Below are 26,369 nucleotides of genomic sequence, written 5' to 3'. Positions count from 1 at the left end.
GATTTTTGTAAACGTTTTCTTATATTTTACTATGAAAATTAGGGCTTGGGTTTTGTTTGTTCTGTATTCAGCTGAATATTTTGTGGAGGATTCAGTATTTGGCCAAAGCCAACAATTATGGAATTGGTGCATCACTAAAATCTACAACCCAAAACACCAAAAAACCAAAAAAGATGACTAAATAATTATTCAAACTGATGCAGAGCAGTACTGAAGTGCTGACTTCTTCAGGAATAGATCTTCCTAGAAAATGTGCAGTTTTTAGGTTGAATAGAGGCATTTTTCAGCATGTTCCCTTGTTGTTAGCAATAGAAAGTGAAAACACTTCTGCTCCAACTGTGCTAATCTGTGTATATAATGGCAGAAAGGAGGGTCCAAAACAATTGTAACAACTCACCACATTAAAGGAAGAGGCCCAGGTGCACTGCCCTGAGCCCTGTGGGAGGGGAGCGAATCAAACCGAATATTTGTTGAGGAAACACTCTAAAAAAATGAATCTTCCACCAAGTGAATGAAAGCAAGTAAGGAGATTTATTTATGTCATAAGTATGTCGTCTAACGCATTTCATGTTACAAACACTTGGTCATAGGCTATGACTAAGTGTTCGTAACACAAAGCATGTAAGGCGTCAGGCGACATACTTATGACAAATATAAATCTCTGTACTTGTTTTCATTTGCCTGGTTAAAGATGCCTTTTTTTAGAGTGCGTTCTCAACAAATATTCGGTTTGATGTGTGTATATAACCCAAGGACATACAATGATGTGGAGTACAATGCCAATGAATCTGCTTATGAAACAGTAAGCAACAAATAAAGGTATACCTCTGGATCTGTAAAACTTGACTTATAGGAAATTTAAAACCATTATACCATGATCATAAAAACTGAAGGCCTAACGCGTTTTGGACCTTACACATCTGACATCAATCATGTCACAAGAAAAAATATCACATGATTAAATGATTTAGGTGCTCATGCCACAGAGAAACAAGTGTACAATTTCTAATTCCTTTCCCAAATGTTATCATCCTCTGTTTGATATATACCAGAACTATTCCTGGAATATTGACTTGACTGTTCTGCTTTTACAATATAACCCTTCATAATGCAACTTGTTGCTAGTAGTGCGTAGCAGCCACTGAAGAAAGGAGTAATTCAGTGTATTTGGGAACATATTGCAGGAAATCTATTTTGTTTATACCCTTCGTTGTGGAAATGTAAGAACCAGAGATCACTTCAGGTAAAGGACATAGTTTATTTGACACGAACTCTGTGGATTCTGAACTCACACAATACTTCTGAAACCCCAAACAAAGGAATCACAGAGATTTTATAGACTTGTAAAAAGGGAGTTACAGGTGGGTTAGCATAGAACTATCACTACACAACACAGAAAAACAAAGAACTGCTCTTACAGCCAAGCAGGTGTCTCTGCCCTCAAGGCCAGGGTTCTAGTGACCAAGGCTAGCTTGAGAACAGAATCCATCCAAGTCAGGGGGCTCACTAGGGAATCTGCATACAGACTTTTATTCTCTCTCTCAAATTATATCATAAGAGAGCATATAAGAGAGACTACATATCCACACAACATCGTAATGTCACAGTGTAAAGCTGAGTATATGCGATTTGTCCAACAAAACACTGAGGGTCCAAATTAGTGATGGGTGAATATGACCTCGCTTCAGCAAAAATTTGCGTTGAAGTCTTTTAGTCGTCCGACAATTTTTTTCACCTATTGAAGTCTATGGGTGTCATTTTTGCTGCAAATCTCGGCAAAAAAATTCACTCATTGTCAGTCCAGATATCCATGAGACATTCTGTCTGGTAGGGCCCAAATGTGGGCCACTGAGCAGCATCCAACCCTGTGGTGTCACCTTTTGTGAAATTTACAAATAGGCTTTTTCGTGTGAAATATCATGAAGCTCTTGTGTTTGAAAGGAGATTTTTTTTTATTTTTTTTTTACTTCTTTTTTTCCTTCCAATTATAGGCATGAGACAGCAAGACTCTATACTAAATAATGTCTAAGAAAGCCTCCAAATATACGAATTAGCCAGACTAGGAGTGAAATAGCCTTTGTGAAGTGCACTGGAAGTTTTATGACAGATGAGGTCAATTTTGCCAACAGCCTGAAAGAATATTTTGCCTCTGTATTCATGAGACAGGCTGGATTTAATATCCCACTGACTAAAATAAATTATTCAGTTGAGGAAGGTGAAATGCCGTAGATCATTTCAGGAGAGAGTAGTAGTAGAAAATTAAAACTAGACAAATCCTCAAACAAGGAGAAATACTGCCTCTGAGTTTCCACAGATGTTACATGGTGCAATCAAAAAAAAACCCTTGCTTCAGTAATTAAACCTTAATCAAGTACACTCTTCCCGTTCAGTCCCACTGCACACCACGGACTTCAACTTTGTCACATTAATACATAATTGTAACAATTTTTTTTTCTCCCTTAGATGGAAACCAAATGGCTTTCCAGTAGTGTTCAAATGTGAGGAGGATGAGATTTCCATGAGGTTTAGTTCTCTGACACTAACAATCGATCTTAAGCTATAAACCCACATTTAATACAGGTATGGGACCTGTTATCCAGAATGCTCGAGCCTGAGGTTTGCCAGATAACAGATCTTTCCAGAATTTAGATCTTAATACCTTAAATCGACTAGAAAATTATTTAAACATTAAATAAACCCAATAGGCTTGGGTTGCCTCCAGCAATGATTAATTGTATCCTAGTTGGGATCAAGTACAAGCTACTGTTTTATTATTACAGAGAAAAAAAAGCTGGATATGATTAAAATAGATTATATATAATTCTGAGCTTTCTGGATAACCAGTTTCCAGTTAATGGATCCCATACCTGTACATGTTTAATAGTTGTGACTCAAAACAAGAAAAATAAAGGAAAGGATGCACTGAATCCAGGAGTTGGCAAAGCCCTATGCAACCCCTTGAACTCCTGTAAAGCACTGATCACTGTAGCAATGTTTAGGTTACACAGAACCCATTTTGGGCAGGGCTCCCTCTATATCTTGTAGTTGTTATTAGTTGTATTTTTGCATGTAGTCTTTATATTCAGTGTATACACTCATTTATCATACAGTGATGCAGAGTATGATATTTATTATAAATCCATCTAAATAATAACACTTCGACTGCAGTTGCCATGGCAAATGAACTTTCATGTGTGCTTAGTTGGAACACTCTCTGATGAATTCCAGACTGTGTCGGGAAGCATTGTCAGCACAAAATCTATTCCTAGGTAGCATGGGGTTTTATGCCAAGCATCAACTAGACTGGTGTAAAGGACCTCTTGAGTGAAAAATTCCAGCATCTGACAATCTGATTGAATTGCCTGGGTATGGTATAAAAACTAGCTGCCTGCTAGTGATGTGCGGGCCGGCCCGATACCCGCGGGTTTTGTTCGGGCTGACCCCACACCCCCCTTTGCGGGTGGCGGGCGGGTCCGGGTCAAGCTCTTCCTCCTGCTCTCCCCACCCGCCACCTTCAACTGCTGACTTATGGCTTTATAGACGCGCGCCTGCTCACCACGCCCCTTTTGTGATGTCATCGGCGGTGCAGCGCGGGTCTATATAGGGAAGTCGGGCTCGGAGGGAGGGCGGGTGCGGGGCGGGAAAAACCTGACCTACACATCACTACTGTCTGCCAGTGACTACTGGTTGTAGTATTTGGAACAGGACCTAAAAGACTAAACTGACTGGGAAACAGGCAGGACAAATGCTTGGAAACAGAAACATTTAATTAAATGCTTTTATTTTTTATACAAGATGCAATAAAACTTTTTTGTACTATTTCATTAATATTTTGAGACTCCTGGATTCTATTTGATTTGATCATATTTTTTGGGGTACCGGAGTAGTGCCAGCTCTATTTTTCGTGTATTGTACATAAAGGGAGAGACCTCAGTATTTAGGCTACAGTGCATGGGCCAGTAAGTGATGAAAGATGGCTCAGCTCTGATTGGCTGGCCTTTAAAGGAGAAGGAAAGGGTTAAACTGGCCATAGACGCAAAGATCCGATCGTACGAATCCTTTAATAGTACACTCACAGCCCCTCGGAGTTATGTGACCTGTATAAAAACACTTGACCTGCGTCCTCATGCTTTTATATGGTCACATAACTCCTCTGTGACTAATAATATCTTTATAAATTACAGAAGAGGGTACATTATCCACTATATAATATACACGTTAACCATTAAAGAGGATGGAAAGGCAAAACAATAAAATCCCATGGAGCCTGATTTCAACAGATAATCTGGGATTCTATTTGGAGGATTTTTTTTGCTGCAGCCACTGGTTCTGGAGAGTTGGAGAAAGTTTGTATTAAACAATAAAAAAACTATAAAATCGACATTGGATTACATGACAACACAGGACCCAGTGCAGTCTGCATTTTCTGATTATTAATCAGTCTTGCTGTGTCGGCTTCTAAGGCAGATATTATTTGACTTGTGCTGTTTTGATAATTTATGACGATCCCTAAGCAGCAGCTGAGACCACACTGAGCATGTGCATGGTCTTGGTCTTGCAAAGATGTTTAGTAAGGTTACAAGATGGTGACCCCCTGTGGCCACCTTTAAAAGCATAAATAAATATATTTTTTTTAATTAGGCTTCTGATGCAGTAAGTTCATGTTTATGTTTAATATACAAAATACAGCATTTCTAGCATTATTCTATTTTAGACTTTAATTTCCCTTTAAATGCTCCAATGAGTACACTGGTGAGTATAAAATCCACGGATGTAATAATACAAGTTTATATATTTCAGGGATACGGACGAAGCATTCTTTAAGTGACATTTCTGATATCCACAGTGATCTATAAAACTTGTATTGGGGAACAGTGCTTTTAATCGCTCCATGCTGTGGTACAGTGGTAGGCCTCATAAAAGCAACAATACCAGAAACAAAATGGCTCTTGCATTAATACCCCCTTTGCATTTCTTCTCTTACTTTGTGCTCAAACCAAATTTTTCACTGCTCCAGCTATTGACTTTGTAGATGAACCGTCATGCTGCTCATTATATCAAATGCTTTTCAGAAATCCACTTAAATTATGTCTACAGGTTCTCCTTTGTCTCTTGGCTTGACAATATGTTCAAAGATCTCCAGCAGACATGTCAGCCGTGATCTCCTTTTCATATATTCAAACTTGCACATTTCTAAATGTTTCAGAATTCTTATCCCCGTTAAGATTTCTAATGCTATAGCTCTGTATTGGTCCTATGCTAATATTAAGCTGCCGGACATCTTTTTTGGCATCCGCATTCTTCCAATGTTCATTTACTTTTAGATAAAGGCAAAAAAAATAGACTTTTGCTGTAATAATATCGGAGATCTAAATAAAATCTAAATGTACAGTTAAATATTCAGTCATTCTAATACACTTCAGATTCAATAGAAAACATAAGTAACTCTTGTTCCCAACCAATGTATGTCATTTAGCATATGAAACAATACTTTTTCTAATAGGAATTATAAGCAAGTGTTACTGACACATCTTGAAAAGTTTTTTTTAACTGTATCATTTGAGAAACATTCCACTGTTTTCTTATTAAAAATGTGAATTGTTTGTCGATGCCAAGCCTCGCTGTACTTTCTGCATGGAGAGTTTTTCTTCTCCAGGTTTAATGAGCCTTCTCAAAGGCTCTTTAAAGTGGTTTCCAAACCACCCACTTTTAGGTGGCAGTGGCAGGGCAGAACTCTAAAGGCCAGTTTGCTCTCATACACACATTAAAGTTCATTTTAAAGGAGAAGGAAAGCTGCTGAAGCAGTTTATTGCCAATAGATTAGCCACAATAGTGCAAGCTATAACACTATATTTATTTTGCAGAATGCTTTACCATACCAGAGTAAACAGCTCTAGAAGCTCTCTCTGTTTCTTTAGTATAGCAGCTGCCCTATAAGCTTTGTGTGACATCACTTCCTGCCCGAGTCTCTCCCTGCTCACTTATAGCTCTGGGCTCAGATTGCAGCAAGGAGGGGGAAAGGGAGAGGGAGAGGAGCAAACTGAGCATGCTCAAGCCCTAGCCCTGGAGGTTTATGCTGAAAACAGGAAGTGATACAGAAGCCCATGTGTACACAATAGAAGGAAATAAATGCTGTGTTTCTTTTGAAAACGGATTTAGAGCAGCATTACTTTAAAGGTTTACCGGTGTTTTATATAGACCTTTCTGATAAAGCTTACTTAGTTTTAGCCTTTTCTTCTCCTTTAAGAGATCTGTTAGAATGAGATTTTGGATGAGCACTTATTTGTTGCCCTAAATATTCATGGAGCACCGACGCTTTCTTCTATCTATAACCTTGCTATGGATTTAGAGGTCTGCACTTCTCTAGGCTGTTACAATCAGTTGCTGGCTTTTCTCAGCAGATTCACTCCCTACTGAGCAGGCTCTCCATCTTGAAGCACTACTGATGTCCCTCATCAAGCAATCTGTTACTGCCAGCAACAATATATTGTCAGGCTCTACTTCAATTTGAACTAAGGCTCTTGGATGCCTAAACCCTAACAACTGGACCACAATCACAGGCAAGGTGCCCCTGATGATTTTGGTTCTATTAGTTTGTCTTTCCCAATGTGTATTTAAACTCCCAGCAACCTTATTGTCTATTAAAAGAAAAGGGTTAACAACTAGGGGGTGCCAATTAAAATTATTTAATCACTTACCTTACATGTCAGGCCGACACTTCACAGGCCAGCCCAGGGTAGTATTCTAGTATTCAAATGCCTCTGTTATAACAAATGTAGTGTCTTAGCAAAGTCAATTATTATTATTTTCTATTTAGAAGGTGTGACAAGTAGCCGCTACTAGTAGCTCTGTGTCCTCAGCCTTAAAGGATGAATAAAGGGGAATATGTGGCATCTCCAGTATATTAGCACTTTCTTCAGACCAGTGCTCCTGTTCAATAAATTGCACCTGTACAGGGATGTTTTTAACTTAGTTTTTCTCCACCATTATTTGCACTTTTTTGAGACTTGTACATGTGCACTATAGTAATATTTTTCTGATTTTAATATACTGTGCATGCGTCAAAGAGCCTAGAGTAATACTAAAAAGGTACAGCACCAGTGTATTTCCCATTCCTTGTCCTTTAACATCCAATTTGGAGCAGATTCATAGGTGCTAAATTATACCTATATCAACCAGTCAGCTCTTTGTTTTCATGTTATAGCTTGTACTAGGCTAGTGTACTAGTGTACTAGTGTCAATTAGTTTCAGCACACAGGTTAGCAAATCAGTCCCAGTATGTCGAAATTTGTGAAATGTTGGCTTGGGCAACAAGAAGTCCCAATGATTTTTTGATGTGCGCTGCGTTTCGTGTAATACCTTGCAGTTTTCTGAGTTTTCAGGTGAAAATTCCAAAAAAATTGTGAAAATCGGATGAAAAAATCCCCAAAAAATGTGAAAATCTGATTTTTACTCGCCCAGGGTACTGTTCTCAACATGTTTGCTTGTTTAACTGGACACGGATTGCTAATCCTCTTTCCTAAATTTACATTTGTTTTATTGAGTACATATATATACTTTTTTCCTACATATTAATAAAGATCCTGTTCAGCATGATCTATTGTGAGCTAAAATGAACTATGAAAGTGAAAGCATTAAAATGAACAAATATTATTGTATCATAGATGATACCTCCAGCTAAACTGGCATTATTATTAGAACACAGGATGTAAACCCAAAAAGGGAATCCATGTAAAGAGTGCTTTTCTAAACACTTTGTTTTATGTACCTGCATTTTTTAATTTAGATATTTGCATTTTAGACTGCTAATACCATGCTTTTGGATCAACTGAATCCCAGGTATTAAAAGGATTCTGTCATGATTTTTATGATGTATTTTTTATTTCTAGTGATGAGTGAATTTATTCGGCAGGCGCGAATTTGTGGCGAATTTGCATGGCGTAAAAAAAAAAATCGACGCAGGCGTAAAAAACGGACGCCTGCATCAAAAAACAGACGTTGGCGTCGTTTCTCAAATTTTTCACCATTTTTCAGCAAAGCGAAACTGCGCAAATTCGCCCATCATTATTTATTTCTAACTTACACTTCACTCTACAATAATAAATGTCATTCCTGAACCAGCAAGTGTATTTTTTTTAGTTGTAATATTGGTGTGTAGGTGCATCTCAGGTCATTTGCCTGGTCATGTTCTTCCAGAAAGAGCCAGCACTTTAGGATGGAACTGCTTTTAGACAGGCTATTTTTTCTCCTATTAACTGAAGAAGTCACAAATGGACATGGATTTTTACTACTGAGTGTTGTTCATATATCTACCAGAAACCTTTTATCTGGTTACCTTCCCATTGTTCTGCTTATGGGCTGCGGGGGGAAGGAAGGGGGGTTATATCACTCCAACTTGCATCGAAGAGTGACTGAAGTTTATCAAAACACAAGTCCCTGACTGGGGACACCTGGGAAACTGACAATATGTCTAGCCCCATGTCAGATTTCAAAATTAAATATAAAAAAATCTGTTTGCCCTTTTTAGAAATAGATTTCAGTGCATAATTCTGCTGTAGCAGCACTATTAACTGATGCATTTTGAAAAAAATATTTTTTTTCCATTGAATGTATCCCTTTTAAGGCATGCAACAAGTGCTTAGCTAGGGTGCACACACAGCTAGGGTCTGACCATGAGAGATGTTCAGCTGAAAGTCTGCTATTAGCAGTCTAAAATGTCTGATATCTCAGAAACAATTACCAATAGAAAATGTATGCAGATTATAATATTGCTGGAATTTTTTTATTTGCAGCTGCTTCCTGTAGGTTTAGGCTGTGCCCTGTGTGGAACTCAGATGTGCCAGGCCTGAGGCACTGCCGATTTGAAACAAAACAATCACACAGCAGGGGTAATTGTTTGTGAACGACCCAGTACTGCCTTGAGTTTTATAGGTGCCTGGATTCATTTAATAGTAAGACTGGCCCTGACATCATGCCCAATGTAAGAAATCGCCACAGCCTGTAAATAATTTATCAGTCCTTTATTATCTATGTAAAAATGCCAACAGTTTTCTTCCAGCGTGGCACAAGCAATCTCGCTTCTCTGTATATCGTATATCCCATACTTTGTTGATCATCGATCTTCATCTTACCTTCGCCATTTCCACTGGTGGGAAAATGTCATACCCATAGAAATATTTATGACTGAGTTGTAAGGAAAGCAAATTGATGTGCTTATGAGTGGAGCTAAATGAGCGAAATGAGGGAAGATAACCCTGGGGTCTTTCTTGGAACTCTCTGTAAAGTATTTTATTAAGGATTTTATACCAAGTCATTCATCTCTCTACAAGAGTCACATCATCTCCCATCCTCCCAAAGTCAATTCCCCGGCTTCTCATTAAACACTGAATAGCCAATTATATCATCCTTCTGCCACTCAGCTTTCTCCATTCATTCATTCCATCTTACAGCTTGTCAATGATTTTCCCATTTACACCACGACACCCCCCATTATCTTGTATACGCCTGGCCATATTTCTCTTCCTCGAGGCTCTGTCTTTCTCATTTTATTTCTCTTTCCCTCTCTACCTTAGAAACAAAACATTTTGAGTAGAATTAGCACATTGTATGAAACTGAAGAAATTAGATGTACAGATACTTAAGACTTTTGCAGCCTATCACTCTGAAAAAAAGAAAAGATGCTATTGAGTTTTTGCACTCAAAAAATATGATGTAAGTAACTGAAGATTGAGGAAGATCTATGCACTCCATTGCACTTCGCCTGGTCTGAGCTGGCAAAAGAGGTAACGTTCAGTAAAATCCGCATCTAAGTGAATTTGCGGAGTAGCGACCAGTGTCAGACTGGCCCACAGGGATACCAGGAAAACTCCCGGTGGGCCCAGGTGTCAGTGGGCCCTTGTGCTGCTAAACATTTGGCCTATTCCATGGCCATTCCCTATTTCTATGAGAACAAAGAGGCTATATAGGTCAATAGATTATAGTATGTAAAGAATAGAGACTAGGAGAATAGAGGTTGAGTGAGGAGAATAAGAATATTAGTACTGAGAGTGGGCCCCTGGTCTAAGGTTTTTGGGTGGACCCCTGGTGTCCCAGTCCAACACTGGTAATGACCATTCGCCAGAATAAAAATTTGCCTGGCGATAGAGTGTGAATCAACACTTGTGTCTATCCCCTTCACTAGCGATGTAATGGAAGTATTACCTGCAGCTTCCATCAGTTTGCACCCACACCATGGAATTTGGCACAAGAGTTTTTAGTGGGTGAAGGGAAAGCGGACCTGTATAATGCAGAATTACACTTCGACAAAAGGTCAGGCTGTAAGAAGGTAGATGTCTTACACAATATACAGGTATGGAATCCATTATGCGGAAACCCATTATCCAGAAAGGTCTGAATTATGGAAAGACCGTCTCCCATAGACTCCAAATATATATATACTGCATATATCTCCCATATAATCCAAATTTTTAAAAATGTTTTCCCTTGTTCTCTGTAATAATAAAACCGTACCTTGTACTGGATCCCAAATAAGATATAATGATTTCTTAATGGAAACAAAACAATCTTATTGGGTTTAAATAATGTTTAAATAATTTTTAGTAGACTTCAGGTATTGAGATCCAAATTATGGAAAGACCCCATATCTGGAAAACTCTAACATTGTGGATGACAGATCACATACCTGTATAGGTGAGACTAAAATATTATACAAGCAACTTTGGCTCTCCTTTAAATGGGCATTATACCCCTTTATGCAACATGAGTTAATTGAATAGGGCTTATGCTGGACATTCTTTTTTGCCGGTTGTTTTATTCATGAAATATCTATGGTTGACAATAAAATTGCAAACCCATCCCATAACCCTTTGTAGCGACTGTTTTGTCAGCGTGAGTCCATTAGGCAGGGGGTTATCTGTGCACTGATAAATTAATTATCTACCTCTGAAGAACCCAACACGGAATAGCTTGAGTTTCCTTGTTTGTCCCATTAAGCTCAAGAATTAACACAAACCTTAGACTCTTTAATGATTAAATCAAAAGGCAAAAAGCTTCTGTAGTTCTGTGCATAGTTCAGACACTCAGCATAGTGGGGTTGGTAAACAGTAAGTTATTGTACCACACAGCAAAATTGGAAAAATATATTGAAAATGGCAGTTGCAAGATGTGCTTCCTTTATAGTTACACATGTTGTTCCTTCAACCCCAGTGCCCGTTGCCAGAGCAGTAGACACTGCAGTACAGGGTACTATATACCCTCACACTAACCCTTGTTAGTATTCTGTGTAATCCATATCCTCTTCTAGTGTGTGGTTTGGGTAAAAACTTGATAAAATTGAGTGAAAACCCGAATCGTACAACTGTTTCTGATTTCCCCCCCCCCCCCCGATTTGCTAGATTTTTTTCGAAAAGCCCTGATTTTTCAGATTTTTGCCCAAAACGTCGGATATTCTGGCTAATTCTAGTGCAGACCACAGAAAAAGTCAGTCCGGAGTTTAGTAAATAACCCCCAAAGTGTATACAGTATGTATGATTAGTACTGTGTGTATGATGACGTAAAAAGAAAAGTAGGTAGCACCTTCCGTTGATTGAGATTGGTAACATACAGTGGTGTGCAGGGTCATAAGATATATATAGCTAAACAAAAGGAAGAAAAAAAGAAAGTACGACCCATAGTGTTGCACCAACCCACTTTTTAATCTGAGGTCCCAAAGGGTATAAATAAAACTTAACTTTTATTAGTTGACCACATAAAATTGATATAAGACAAAAGAGTGTATAATAAAATATTTAAAACAAGGTTAGGTACACGAGCTGAATCGACACTGAGTCAGCAGCTCAGGAACGGTAACTGTAGACTGAGAAGATCTAGTGAATAAGTGTTATCAATCACACCTATTGTCTTCCTAAATTCTCACATACAGCAGGGTACTGGTTAACCGCTATATACGCGGCCCTGGCGGACCGGATGAATGTATGGGTCACTATATGTCCTATATAGATAATTGGGCCAGAATGTGGCAACACACGCTTACAATATATCACTAAGCTATTTGTGCGTTAATATATGGCCACATATATTTAGCCATATAACGGCGCAAGTGGGGTTAATGCGGGCAATTATTAGAGACCTCAAACTTCAATGCCTTCTTAGGTCCCGCTCCCCTCTCCTTTGAGTTAGATCAAGAGCGCCGTATATATGAGAGCAGCCGACTGATGCGACACTGTTGCCAGTGCCGTAAGGAGGATCAATCAGACGGTGCTGTTCACGCTGCCCCTGTTCCTCCCACACCTCCCCTCCTTAGCGTTGATCAGAGGAACTTGAAACAGCATAGGGCTGTTACACTGCATGAAACATTGCTCCGCCCTTAACTCCATGATTGGACAGTTCAAATCTTGAGAGGCGTCTACCTCCCTATTTAAACCTGCACCTTTCTGAGCGCCAAAAATTGCCTTTGATAAAGCTCGCAGGTCGGCGAGCGAAACGCGCGTCAGACGCTTCTTAATTTATTTTAAAATCGTTAGGTTAAACGGAAATGAATGGGTACTGGTGAAAGGGCGGAAGGGTGGAAGGGAGGCTTGGGAAACCGCGTCCTTTAGAATCCAGCCTAATGTATTCCGCTAGTCGGATACACTGTTTCAAGTTCCTCTGATCAACGCTAAGGAGGGGAGGTGTGGGAGGAACAGGGGCAGCGTGAACAGCACCGTCTGATTGATCCTCCTTACGGCACTGGCAACAGTGTCGCATCAGTCGGCTGCTCTCATATATACGGCGCTCTTGATCTAACTCAAAGGAGAGGGGAGCGGGACCTAAGAAGGCATTGAAGTTTGAGGTCTCTAATAATTGCCCGCATTAACCCCACTTGCGCCGTTATATGGCTAAATATATGTGGCCATATATTAACGCACAAATAGCTTAGTGATATATTGTAAGCGTGTGTTGCCACATTCTGGCCCAATTATCTATATAGGACATATAGTGACCCATACTTTCATCCGGTCCGCCAGGGCCGCGTATATAGCGGTTAACCAGTACCCTGCTGTATGTGAGAATTTAGGAAGACAATAGGTGTGATTGATAACACTTATTCACTAGATCTTCTCAGTCTACAGTTACCGTTCCTGAGCTGCTGACTCAGTGTCGATTCAGCTCGTGTACCTAACTTTGTTTTAAATATTTTATTATACACTCTTTTGTCTTATATCAATTTTATGTGGTCAACTAATAAAAGTTAAGTTTTATTTATACCCTTTGGGACCTCAGATTAAAAAGTGGGTTGGTGCAACACTATGGGTCGTACTTTCTTTTTTTCTTCCTTTTGTTTAGCTGTGTGTATGATGACTATATGTATGATTAGTACTGTGTGTATGATGTCTATATGTTTGATTATTACTGTGTGCATGATGACTATATGTATGATTAGTACTGTGTGTATGATGTATTTATGTATGATGAGTACTGTGTGTATGATGTCTATATGTTTGATTATTACTGTGTGTATGATGACTATATGTATGATTAGTACAGTGTGTGTGATGACTATATGTATGATTTGTACTGTGTGTATATATTCGATTTTTTTGGAGTTTATTTTCCCCGAATCGCTCGTTTTTTTGGCCTTTTTCCAGAAAAGCCCGAATTTTTCGGATTTTTGCCTGAAAAGTCCAAAATAGTCGGATTTTCGGGCTAATTCCAGCACAGACCGCAGAAATTCCCATATAGGATATTGACCTCTTCCATTGACTTATATACAACCTTGGCAGGTCTGATTTGCCGGATTTTCGGATTCTGATTTTTTCCATCCTCGGGGTATAATAAATCTCGAAAAATTTGAATTTTTTTTGTTCCACTAAAGGTTTTTATAATAAATAACCACCTTAATATATGATTAGTAGTAATGTCAGAGAGTATAATGCATGCCTTTCCATCCCCGATATAGAAAGTACAATATAATTCTCATCTCTTGGTTGCTTTGAATAGATCTATAGTTATTGAGGCCAGTGGCTGTAATTAAGCAGTGTGGGTGTTGGGTGGCAGATCTGATTCTCATGCAGAAGGCGCTGCAGACAAAGGTGTGTGGGTGCTGAGCCTTCCCGCAGTTCATTAGGGCTAGTAAAGGCTGGGGGCATGTGTTGGCAAGCTGCAGTTCATAGAGCGTGCCCTCCTGCCACCCCCGGGATCCACATTAAGCCCCAGTGACAAGCCTCTCTGCCGCTATCAATTCTCCACATCTCATTTCAGTGATTGTTGTGTTTTGCTGATGAGGAAAATCGAGCAATCATGAAATCCTTTGCATTCTGCCATTCCACCAAACACGGGGTGTTGCTGCTCGTTATGAAAGAGCCGGAGGGGGGGGGGGAGTAATAAGCCCCTTTGGTTTGTCAATGGAAAAGAATAAGCTTTTTAAATCTGGCTGCTTGTTCCTATCACACAGGGAGCAATAATGGGCACCAGCTGTGTTGCAGCTATAGCAGCTCCAGCACTTCACATTCTGCACAGCGAGATGCCGTGTGGCGATGGTGCACAAGTACCTCCCGCGCCGTTCTGGGAAGCTTACACTTCACTTGTCGTTCCCTGGGCAACAGATTAACCGCAGACGGCTGGCCATGCACTTCCCTCGCAGATCAAAGCACCAGCTCTGCTATTTACCGCTCCAGCGTGGATGTCTGTAGGCAGCCGTCATACACAAAGCATTACAAGTTACCTCTCAAGGTTGCACATGTGTGTGGGGGGGGTCATTATATGGCCGGGAAAGAAAAGAAAATGAATACACACTGGGTGACAATTGCTTTTATTTCAAATGCCTATTGCCGAGTGCATCAATCAGCATCTCTAACTTATGACCTTGTCGCAAGCGCTGGCATTTTGGATAGTTACAGAGTTATAGTCTCAAAGCAATTACACATGTACCCAATACCCCGCGTATAGTCGATCTGCTAATGAACACGAGTTTCTGCACAGTTCTTGTACAGCTTTCCAAAAAGATTCTATTTTGTAGCTGGGAATGTTGCTCATATCTCCCAACTGTCCCGTTTTTAGAGGGACAGTCCCTCTTTTGACAGCTCAACCCGCAGTCCCTCGTTTGTACTGGAAAGTCCCGTTTTTCTATGCACTGAACAGCCAGAAAAAGAAACAAAGTTTCTAACTTAATTGGCTTTTGGCAGAGAGCCCAGAACAGCCACAGCAACAGATAAGATACTTTTGTAACAATTTCTAGATGAGTAATTGTAACAATATAAGATAACAGGTCCCTTGGGAGAAGTTAGACTCACAGCTTAAAGGGCAATTCACCTTCATTAGCAAAACTGTAATAACTGAAAAAAAAAACACAGAAATATGTTCAAACTTTCATAACCTGCCAAATTTTGTAAAATGAACATGGTTATTAGGGGTGTGGCCACAAAAACGGGCGTGGTCAAAAAATTCACCTCGCTATGCACAACAACTTTTTCGTACCTCTTTTAATTTCCAAAATGTTGGGAGATATGGCTTTTTTTGCTATTGTTCACATAAGGGTTAACTTTTAGGGGCAGATTTATCAAAGGTCAAAGTGAATTTTTCTAATGAAAAAAATTGAAATTTCAAGCTATTTTTTGTGTACTTCGACTAGGTCCTGGTGGGACAACTGGACCTCACTGACCTATGGGATTGGCAGTGTATAAGAACCTGCTTAAAATTGTATTGCTTAGTTACATTTCTACAAATACAGGAACAAAAAGACTGATCTGTGCTGCCCCCATGTTGTTTGATTGTATAATCAATGATTACTGGGTGGGTGCTGGGTGTCTGTTCACTGATGTATATATCAGGGATACACTGAATCCAGGATTCGGTTCGGGATTCGGTTCAGGATTCTGCCTTTTTCAGCAGGATTCAGATTCGGCAGAACCGAATCTGAATTTGCATATGCAAATTAGGTTCAGGAAGGGAAGTTGCGTGACTTTTTTTTTTTTTTAAATATGTTTTTATTGGTTTCAAAAGTTTAGAAGGGGTACAGAAAGAAAGAATGGGAAAGGGGAGGAGGGAGGGTCCAAGCCATAGTATCCATATCACACAGTACGTAAATATGTTAATGCATTACATCATGTTAGGATAGTACAACAAAGTTCTCCCGCAGGAGATATCGCCAGAAACGTACATCTAGAAATATATAACAAATCCCCCCAACCTAGAGAGGGCCTAATTCGAGGGTATCAATCAGGCCTATAGATGCATCAGAAACGTCCTTCTCAGGGCGTAAAGAGCTGTACATAATCATCTGTATCCCTAAATAGTAACCATCTCAACCATACGTCCCTATATTTTAAGTGTTGCTTGCTAGAGAAGGTGGATAGCTCCTCGAATTTGGCAATTTCATTGACTTTCATAGCCCAATCCTTAACAGATGGAGGGACGGTGGATTTCCAAAGTCTAGGGATGAGTACCTTGGCAGCATTTAGTAGATGTCGCTCTAATGAAATATCTGGGGATCCCTCTTCATTCTCCAGTTCCCAAAATAATAGTATACGAGCAGGGGAATTGGGTAACTGCCTCCCTAGGATAATAGAGCAAAGCCGTAGAATTGTGGCCCAATATTCGGCAAGGTCGGGGCATTCCCAGAAAATATGTATAAGAGAACCGACATTAACTTTACACCTCCAACACAAATTACTGACAGCGGGGTAAATGTGATTCAATTTAATCGGTGTATAGTACCACCTACACAGAATTTTATAATTTAACTCTTGAATTTTGCAACATCTAGAGCTGAACATCAGATTAGCTATGCCCCGCCTATGCAAGTCTTCAGAGATGTCCAAGCCAAGATCTCTTTCCCACGCCTTTATAAATGCGAATCTAAAATAGTGGATTCAGTGCATCACTAGTATATATTTGTTGTATTGTATACAGTTTGTGCAGTTAAGGGTAGATGTAACTATATAGGTTTTTTATTGAGGTTTATGGTACACAAGAGGCTTTGATTGCTTGCAAATGATTGCCTGTGCCCCATGTACTACAAGGAGCCTTTGGGCAGTTGTTGCTTAAAAACAAAGCACCTGTATGTTTTCTTGCTACAATTGTGGTCAGACTGCTATTAATTCCATTTATTGCAGTGTTTTGACTCCGTAGCCGTATTCAAAAATTCCTTGTGTACCCATGTGGTGCTGATATATCATGCTGTAACTAATGGCTGCATGAGCGGAGTAGTTCCCAACGTGTGTGCATAATCCTGTTCCAATGATCGCTACTGACAGGTAGGAAACGTCCCAAATCATCACTGAAATCAATTTCCTGCCCTGTGTTTTCTGAAGCAGGAAAACCACATTATATGACATTGTCATCAACCTCTCACTGGTAAAATGCTCATACGATTATGCCGCACTGATAGAAAAATCGCTTATTTGGCACTTCACCCCCCCCCCAACCTGAGACAAAAGTGATAGAGAGCTCAGCACTATGGCAAATATACATTGCAGCATAGTGTATCTGGCAGTTGGAGGGTTACCCGGCACGGGGAGCTGTAAGGAACAAAAGGCGGATGATTGAACAGCTGTGAGTTGTAATACCAGCTAATGAGTCCCTACACAGCTATAATCAGAATCCAGGCCAGTTATCCGGCATATTCTATATGTAGAATATCCAACACAAAATTCTTTAATCCTTTCTATCCAAGCAAAAAAAGTCCAGCCCTGAATGCTGCTTAGCCAATGCAAAATGCATTCATTGGAACTGCCTGTATTTTCTCTAGACAAAGGTATACAGGACTTCTAAGGGTTCACTTTGAGCGACAAGAATCAAAATTCATATTTCTCCTTTTATAATCGGTTATGGAGTAATGAGCTGAGCTCTCAACCCTCTGATTATAATCTGAATGGCTGCCATTGTATGCAAATAATTGATGAGCAAACGCACAGGCGCTTAACTGTGCACTGTCCATAAAGGATAAGTAAACCTTAAAAATGAGTGAATGTAAAATTGATGAGGGTGCTATTAGAAGCACTTTTGCAATGGACATTCATTATTTATTTATTTTTAGTCCCAAGATATTAAAGGATTCATGTACTGTTAATATGAATGAATTTTATTACAACAGCGCCACCTGCTCTTCATTTTCCGATCAGTCTGACCACTAAGTAGTCAAGGAAGTTGTTAGGAGAAATAAAGAGGCTGCTCTGATGGTTAGGAAAAAAATTAAAAACCTTACTTAAAGGAGAAGGAAAGGTTAAAACTAAGTAAGCCTTATCAGAAAGGTCCACCTAAATATACCAGTAAACCCTTAAAGTAATGTTGCTCTGAGTCCTCTGTCAAAAGATACACAGCATTTTTTTTCTTCTATTGTGTAACACATGGGCTTCTGTATCAGACTTCCTGCCTTCAGCTTAAACCTCATTGCCCCAGGCATGAGCATGCTCAGTTTGCTACTCTTCCCCCTCCCTTCTCTGCTGTAATCTGAGCCCAGAGCTATAAGTGAGCAGGGAGAGACTCAGGCAGGAAGTGATATCACACCAAGCTAATACTGCAGCTGCTATCCTACTCCGGTATAGTAAAACAATTTACAGAATAAATATAGCATTCTAGCTTGCACTATTGCAGCTAATTTATTGGCAGTAAAATGCCTCCGTAGCTTTCCTTCTTCTTTAAATCAGTCTTAACCAGAAAAAAAATATCAAACCAACCCTCTTTTTTTTTTCCTGACAACTTCCTTGACTACTTGGTGGTCAGAAAATGACCAGCAGGTGGCGCTGCTGTAACAAAATTCATTCATATGAACAGTACATGAATACTTTTATATCTTGGAATTAAAAATAAATTATGAATAGTGATGGGCAAATAAATTCGCCTGGCACGGATTTGCAACGAATTTCCATGTTTCGCCGTCAGCGAATAAATTTGCGAATTTGAAAATTTTTGTGTTTCTTGTCTGAAAGCTAGTCTGAAATCTGACCAGGTACAATTGCATTAGATCACCTGTTTATATCCTTATATATTGAAGTGTGTATATGCCTTTGGGTTGGTGTGGTCAATACCCCTGTAATATTTGTGAAGCATGGATGGCCCACCTTGGATTATTCACTTATACAGAATTCTAAATAATAAAATCTATTTGTAAATTCAAGAGTCCATTCATTTAGGTCAGGGTAACTACAAGCAGCTATGCACTTCTATTTTATTGAAAGCAAGGTTTCCCAGAAAGCAAGGCATACTTCCGTTTTACATAGCGTATGCAGCAAAGTTTACTCTTCTAAAGCCAAAAAATACTGGTCCACAGACGGTCTTGATATCAAACCTAACTTCCCCTTACAAAATAAATACAGAGGGCTGTAGAGGCTGCACCTGCTAGAGAGTCCCAGAAACAGCACTTGTGGGGACAGATTTATCAAGGGTCGAATTTCGAAGTAATGGGAGTTTTAACTCCCATAACTTCGAAATTCGAATAAAAAAAGACCAACCGAAATTTATTAAAAAAATCTAAGTTCTTTTTGAGGGTGAATAGGCTGTATAAGATTATTCGAGTGGCAGTTAAGAGCGTATTAGATCAAATTATTCGAAGTATTTTTAAAAAAAGACCTTAGCTTTTTCAAAGTCCACCAATTGACTCCAAATAGGTTCTAGAAGGTCCCCCATAGGCTAAAACAGTGCTTCAGCAGGTTTTAGATGGCGAATGGTCGAAGTCGAATTTTTAAGACAGTGCATGATAAATTTGGATATTCACATTTTCGATTTTTTTTAAAATTCAAATCGAATCTGGACTATTCCCTAGTCGAAGTACACAAAAATAGCTGCCTCGTGATTTTATACCCCATTTTGAGGACTAGAGGCACCTGCTCTTGCCCTACAGGAGGCAGTGGCGTAACTTTAGAGGAAGCAGACCCCGCAGTCTCAGGGGATCCCAGGGAACAGGGAGGCCCAGACTGTGGGGTCTGTTTCCTCTATGGCTAATAAAAAAAAATCGCTGCTCTCTTACCTGCAGCGAGGATGGGGGATGCAAGTCGAGCGGGGGTGGGTGGAGGCAGGACATGGGCAGGGGTGGGACAGGAAGTGGGCAGGAGGATGGGGATCGGAGTGTGCCTGTTCTCTCTGAAGGTTTTTTTTTGCAGGGGGAGGGGCCCGGCACATTCTAGTTGCGCCAAAAGGAAAACTCTTGTGGGGAAGCAAGTGCCCTTTTTGGCCCCCTGTGAACATTATGCAGAACATTTTATCAACTACATATCTGAATCTCTGGTTATATCTAAAGTAGCCATGTGCCAAATGGTGGTAATTGAGTTATAAATATGCTTTAAAAATGTTGTGCCTGACAAAAGCCCGTTTTCATCGTTTTTTTATTTGCATAACAAAAAAAAAAAAAGTACAGGGCTGATGGTTTAACAGAATTCTGTTTTTTCCCCACACCAAATGAATTAAAATTTCATTAAGACACGAATGCTGGCAACGGAACATGGGGAAAGTGGGTTAAACATATGCTAATTAGAAGTTCTGCAGAGGACTGATTGCCGACTTCAGGGTTTTGCCTCTATCTCGTTTCTGCATTCTGTGGCTGATATAAAAAAAAATAGTCTTAAATATTTTAAGCAGCAGATGCGCATGGTTGCAGCACTCGTGTGAATACCGATGCATTGTAATTCTAAATGTGTTCTCTAGCCACTGCTGACTTCTTTATTCCTTTATTTAGTTTCAGACAGCAAAGTCATGACATGTGCCGCGGTGTGGAGGATGCCCAAGGAACTGCAGGGAGGCAATCACGAATCCCCCGATGATACATCAAGCAACGCCCAGGCCCTGGAGCTTCTTTGTCACCTTGACAACACTGCCCATGGCAATATGGCTTGGTAGGCTTCTGATTATTTTACTCTTACAAACATCTAGGGCCATGAAAGATGGATCTTGCCTTACATGAGTAATTGTAATAGTGTAACACAAACTAAGAAATATCCTACTCACATAAAAATGGAAAAGAAAATGTCGATCAACTTACATTGTCCATTGCATGTATATTTGGGTATACGTCTAAAATCACCTTTCTTTCATGCCATTTATAAATTTATAGTTCAGCCATTACTTTTGTATTTTAGCTTTCTTTTTCTAGCTCTGTGTTATGCAACTTTTAACATGTAGGTATGGGATCCATTATCTGTAAACCGGTTATCCAGAAAGCTCTGAATTTATGGGAAATGATAAAACAGTACCTTGTACTTGATCCAAACTAAGATATAATTAATCCTTATTGGAGGCAAAACATGTAAATTATATTTTTTAGAAGCCTTAAACTGCAGGTCCAAATTATGGAAAGAACCCTTATCTGGAAAACCTCAGCTCCCTAAATCCAGAACAAGTGCTAAGCTCCCTGGTCACGGCTCTGCTTCCGCCTGTAGCAGCCGCCTTTGGCCTTTATGGAAAGAACCCTTATCTGGAAAACCTCAGCTCCCTAAATCCAGAACAAGTGCTAAGCTCCTGGTCACGGCTCTGCTTCCGCCTGTAGCAGCTGCTTTTGGCCTCGGGAGGAGCCCTCAGCTACTCAGATGCCGCCAGGTCTTAATAAGAGAGGAGCAATGCAAGAGTTCTGGACAGGCTTAAGGGCTCAATTATTTACCAAGGATTTTAGGACGGAAGGCAACTCAACTTGGAAGGAGCAAACGGAATAGCGTGGTCAGACTGGCCGGGTCGGTACAGGCAGAGTTCAAGCAAGGTCAGACAGGCAAGGATCAGGATTCAGGCAGGCAGGCAAGGTCAAAACCAGTTTACACAATGGGATTCACGGAGAATAAACACCCAGGAACTAATATAGTTAGACCTAACACCAGGCAATCAGCTGTCATTCAAAGCCCCTTTAAATACCTTTGAATTTTGCGCCAAGGCACGAAGACATGATCACCCAGATGCCGTAAAAGCAGGAAGTGTGCGCTGCGCGCCATAGAGAAAATGGCAGTGGAGGGACAAGGAACCACGCGGCGGGCATTGGTTGAATTATATCAAAATGTTGATGTCTTGCAAATAGGTCTGTGGAGCTTTTAGTGTGCCTAGGGTAGACCTACTGCTGAAAGGGCCTTGCCAGAGCCCAAAACAAGATCTAAACTCAATAAGTCTAAAGTGGATATGTAAAGAACTTGCAAAGTTTCAGTCAGGTGTATTGGTCTATACAGACTTGTGAATCAGCTTTGATGGGAACTAGGGTATTGGGAAAATTACCCCAGCAGTTATGCAGAATCATAAGAAATATTGACATCATTGTGTCCACTAGGAACTCCTGGGCACTAGTGAAACATCTTCTGTGGGCCCTGTTATTGTACATTGTTGTTTACTAATTGTTATAACAGGGTCGCTTTAAAGTATCAATGGGCCAAGGGCAAAGATCTCATTGGTGGGCTCCCAAATTTGCAATGGGACAAACTTTAAGCAAAAGAACTTGCAGATTATAAAGCAGGAAACAAAGAAACAGTATATGCTTACTAAAGTAGACATGAGGTCTCACACCTACCTGGAACAGCATTTATTTGCCCTCTAACATGACTCTACAGGTTAACAATCATAGATTGTTGTAACTCAAATGCTATTAATTAATTAGTTACTGGTGGCTGTACTCTACTGGTGGATAATTATAAGCATTTTGCTGCAGACAAATACAAAACCCAGTCATCCTAAAGAAGTGAAAAAAAGCAACAGTTAGCAGTTTGGTGTGTCCAGGTTTTCCTATTTTAGGTCGGACAGAGGACATTGACAACTGCATGACCTGAGGCTTCCAGATCCAGGTCCTGGAATGCACTATGTTCCTCTATATCTAACAATAATGTGACACCAGTTCACACAACTAACTTTGTATAAGCCCATGTTACATAATATAATTCATATCTCTAATTTAGTTAAATGTCGATACAAAGTGTAGTGAGATTTTCAATCAAGTGTAATACATAAAGCTGGCCATAGACGCAAAGATCCGATTCAGACTGTGTGTGGAGACTCCCGACATTTTTCGTCCCATGGAGATTGGTCGTTTGGCCGGCTGCCGATAATATCTCTGCATGTATTGAAGTTCAGATGACTGTCAATAGCTTTTGTCGGACATAACTTTCTTACGATTGCTGTAGGGGCAGAACATTAGCTGTTCTTTTACTACTTTATTTGATCTGAAAGGTTAGTGGCAGGTCTGGAGATGGGTAAGTCCGATCATTCGAAGAATCGAACGATCTGATCTTTGCGTCTATGGCCAGCTTAAGTCGGTAGCTTATCTGGCCCTCCTTTCACAGTGTCTTAACTCTAGTGATAGAAGGGGGGTTGGTGGTCAGTACCGAGTTCAAAAAAAGTTATGTCCAATTCCTTAATGGTTGCTCTGTGCTGCAACTACTTAGTGGAATCCAAAATCGTTTTGGGTAAAAAAGGGTATTGTACCCGAAACACGTCGTGTTGCCACCGCTCGGAATAAAAGTTTATTTGCAGTAACTCTGCTGGAGTTCCTTTTCCTTCTTCGATTTTGGATTAACTCTAGGGATACACTTCCAGAGAAGGGGCCCAGCCTAAGGTCATACAAAGAGTGATATTGGTGGAGAATGTCTATTTACTCTTCTAGGTACATCAGAAAAACCAAGTGGAACTATTGAGTCATTAGTATGCGTATGAACCTTATGTAAGCTAAGGAAGACTGACCAGATGCTGAAGCTAAGACTACCTACCTTATTAGCTATTGGTCATTGCTTGGAAGTGTCAAAGTAAACCCTAGTCTGTAGATTATAAAATTCCCTGAGGAACACATAAGAACCTTTCCATTATCAATCTGCCACCTGCAATGACACTAAAAGGCACATTTATCAAATTTGACCAAACTCTACTCGAGTTGTTTCTCTGAAAAGGTGGCGAATGGTCAAATTCTAATTCTTAAACCTGACTGATTAAGGAGCATGCTCCTGTCAACAAGGACAGATCTCAACCTGACCTCTAATGCACCAAAGTGATTGGGGCCTGAATGCTGAAACTGCTGCAGCCCTAGGAATCTAGCAATTTGAACAAATACATCTCCAGGCCCTGGGGATAGCACAGCATAAATGAAAATATGTTGTCAGTATTCCTTCAGGGGCCCTTCTGATGCATTTTTTATGGCATGCTGTTCTCTCTGAGATCCCTGAAGCAGCTTATGTACAAACTCAAGTAATGCTAGCAGCTATGAATCCTTGGTGTCGACGAGTGACAGAAGATGAATATCTTTGCCCAATCAACAGAATCATTATGATAATAAAACCTTTCCTTCTATCTCCTTTACTAACCCAAATTAGCAGACATAATTAATACCCAATCTCGTCAAACAGAGGCCTCTGCTAATTCGTAACTGGAGCATCACTGAACACCGTAAATACTACAGGTTTGACAACCCATCCTTATTACAAAGATTCATTAACCTTTGGTGGAGGTTCCTGCTCTGATATCCCTTGTTATCTCCGATACAGATCAGTGGCAGGTAACGCTGGGAAGTGTCACAGGTTAGGGAATCGGCTCAGTGAGAGCTGACAAGGCTGTTACTGCACGAGTTTCCGATTCTTCTTAAACAATGTCATTTTCTAGCCTGACACCTATATCATCAGGTGAAACAGAGTGGGGAGACGGCTTGCTGAGGATTTCACTAGAAAAGGAGGAAAAAGCACAAATGAGACGTCAAACTCAGAGTGAAGGTTTTTAAGCTCCTAACTTTTCTAAGGTGGTAATATCAGTTAAGCGCTATGGGGAAAGAATGTGCTTAAAATGAAAGTATTGGACGTATCACGGTGCAGTCAGTCAGTATGTGTTAATGATATGAAAAAAAGATTGCTTCTTTATTGGAGAATCATGGAAAATCTATTTTATCCTCTATTGCTTTTTGAACTTTTCAGCGAGGAATAACCACACTGAGATCAATGTCACCTAAAGAGGAACTATGGCGAAAATTTAAATTTAATATGAGAGTCATCATACTGAAATAAGAAACTTTGTAAAAACAATCAATTAAATATTCTGCATTGTTTCTGAAATAATCAAGTTTATGTTTACTATCCCTCATCTATTTCTCTTCATTCTCTCTTCAGGCAGGAGTTGGTTGTCAGATATTCATTGACAGTTAGATCCAATATATCTTATAGGGGGGCTTCCTTTCCTAGCAGAAAAATTAGAGCTCACTCAAGTAACTGATTCCAGTACAAACACAATATGACTTTTAATTTTTTAAATAACTTCCTTTTGCACAAATTCTGCATGTAGAGAGACATGATGTCTGGTGATTTTAATAGAGTGAGCTCTAATACATCTTCTAGTGCAAAAGAAGATAAATTGGATCTAACTGTCAATGAATATGTGACACAATTCCTGAATGAAGAGAGAATCAAGAGAAACAGATGCTAAGAGAGGAATAGTGAAGATGAACTTGATTATTTTAGAAACAGTACAGAATTTTTAATTGAGTATATTTAGAAAACTTCTTATTTCAATATGCTGAAGCTTATCTTAAATTTTCATTTTCTCGATAGAGAGGAATTATGGTGAAAATTAAAATTTAATATAAGAGTCATCACACTGAAATAAGAAACTTTGTAAATACAATCAATTAAATATTCTGCATCATTTCTGAAATAATCAAGTTTATGTTCATTATCCCTCTCTCAGCATCTATTACTCTACATTCTCTCTTCAGGCAGGAGTTGGGTGTCAGATATTGATTGACCGTTAGATCCAATATATCTTATTGGGGGCTTCCTTTTCTAGCAGATGTATTAGAGCTCACTCAAATAACTGATTCCAGTACAAACAAAATCTGACAAAATAACTGCCTTTTGCACAAATTCTGCATGTAGAGAGACATGATGTCTGGTGATTGTAATAGAGTGAGTTCTAATACATCTTCTAGGCAAAAGAAGATATATTGGATCTAACTGTGAATGATTATCTGACACCCAACTCCTGCATGAAGAGAGAATCAAGTGAAACAGATGCTAAGAGAGGGATAGTGAACATGAACTTGATTATTTCAGAAACAGTACATCATTTTTATTTGATGATATTAAGAATACTTCTTATTTCAGTATGCTGAAGCTTATATTAAACTTCCATTTTCACGATAGTTCCCCTTTAACTATTTGTGGCTTTCAAAAAATTGCTCTCAACCTAAAAATGCATTTTTTAAACATTTAACCATTCAAAAACCCAAGGATGGCAGCCTGTGGAGCCAAACTTTATTGCTCTTACCCTCTTCCTTCATTATGGAAATAGAGTAAAAATGCTGCTTTGCCATGGATTGTTGGCCCCTTTCCAGTGACAGAGCTACAGTAGGTACATTTATCTAGTGCTAAGATACTTCCCCCCTCTCTTGCCTAAAGAGACTCAATTCCTTGAGTTACACTTCAGTCTTGGAAAGCCTGACAATACAAAGACGGCTAGGAAAA

At 39.6% G+C, this 26,369-nt stretch overlaps 1 protein-coding gene across 2 annotated transcripts in view; it reads left to right on the top strand.

Annotated features, from left to right (window-relative positions):
• Positions 1 to 26,369, top strand: part of eipr1.S (EARP complex and GARP complex interacting protein 1 S homeolog) — a 90,926-nt gene that overhangs the window by 19,892 nt on the left and 44,665 nt on the right. For both annotated transcript variants that reach the window (XM_018264589.2, NM_001096397.1), the window contains 1 exon segment: positions 20,648 to 20,804. In XM_018264589.2, coding sequence (XP_018120078.1) covers positions 20,648 to 20,804 — 157 coding nt within the window.

Source organism: Xenopus laevis, chromosome 5S (genome assembly GCF_017654675.1).
Source record: "Xenopus laevis strain J_2021 chromosome 5S, Xenopus_laevis_v10.1, whole genome shotgun sequence".
Lineage (NCBI taxonomy): Eukaryota > Metazoa > Chordata > Amphibia > Anura > Pipidae > Xenopus > Xenopus laevis.
The sequence above is the reverse complement of the archived record's forward strand: the minus strand, read 5'-3'. Positions and strand labels throughout refer to the sequence as shown.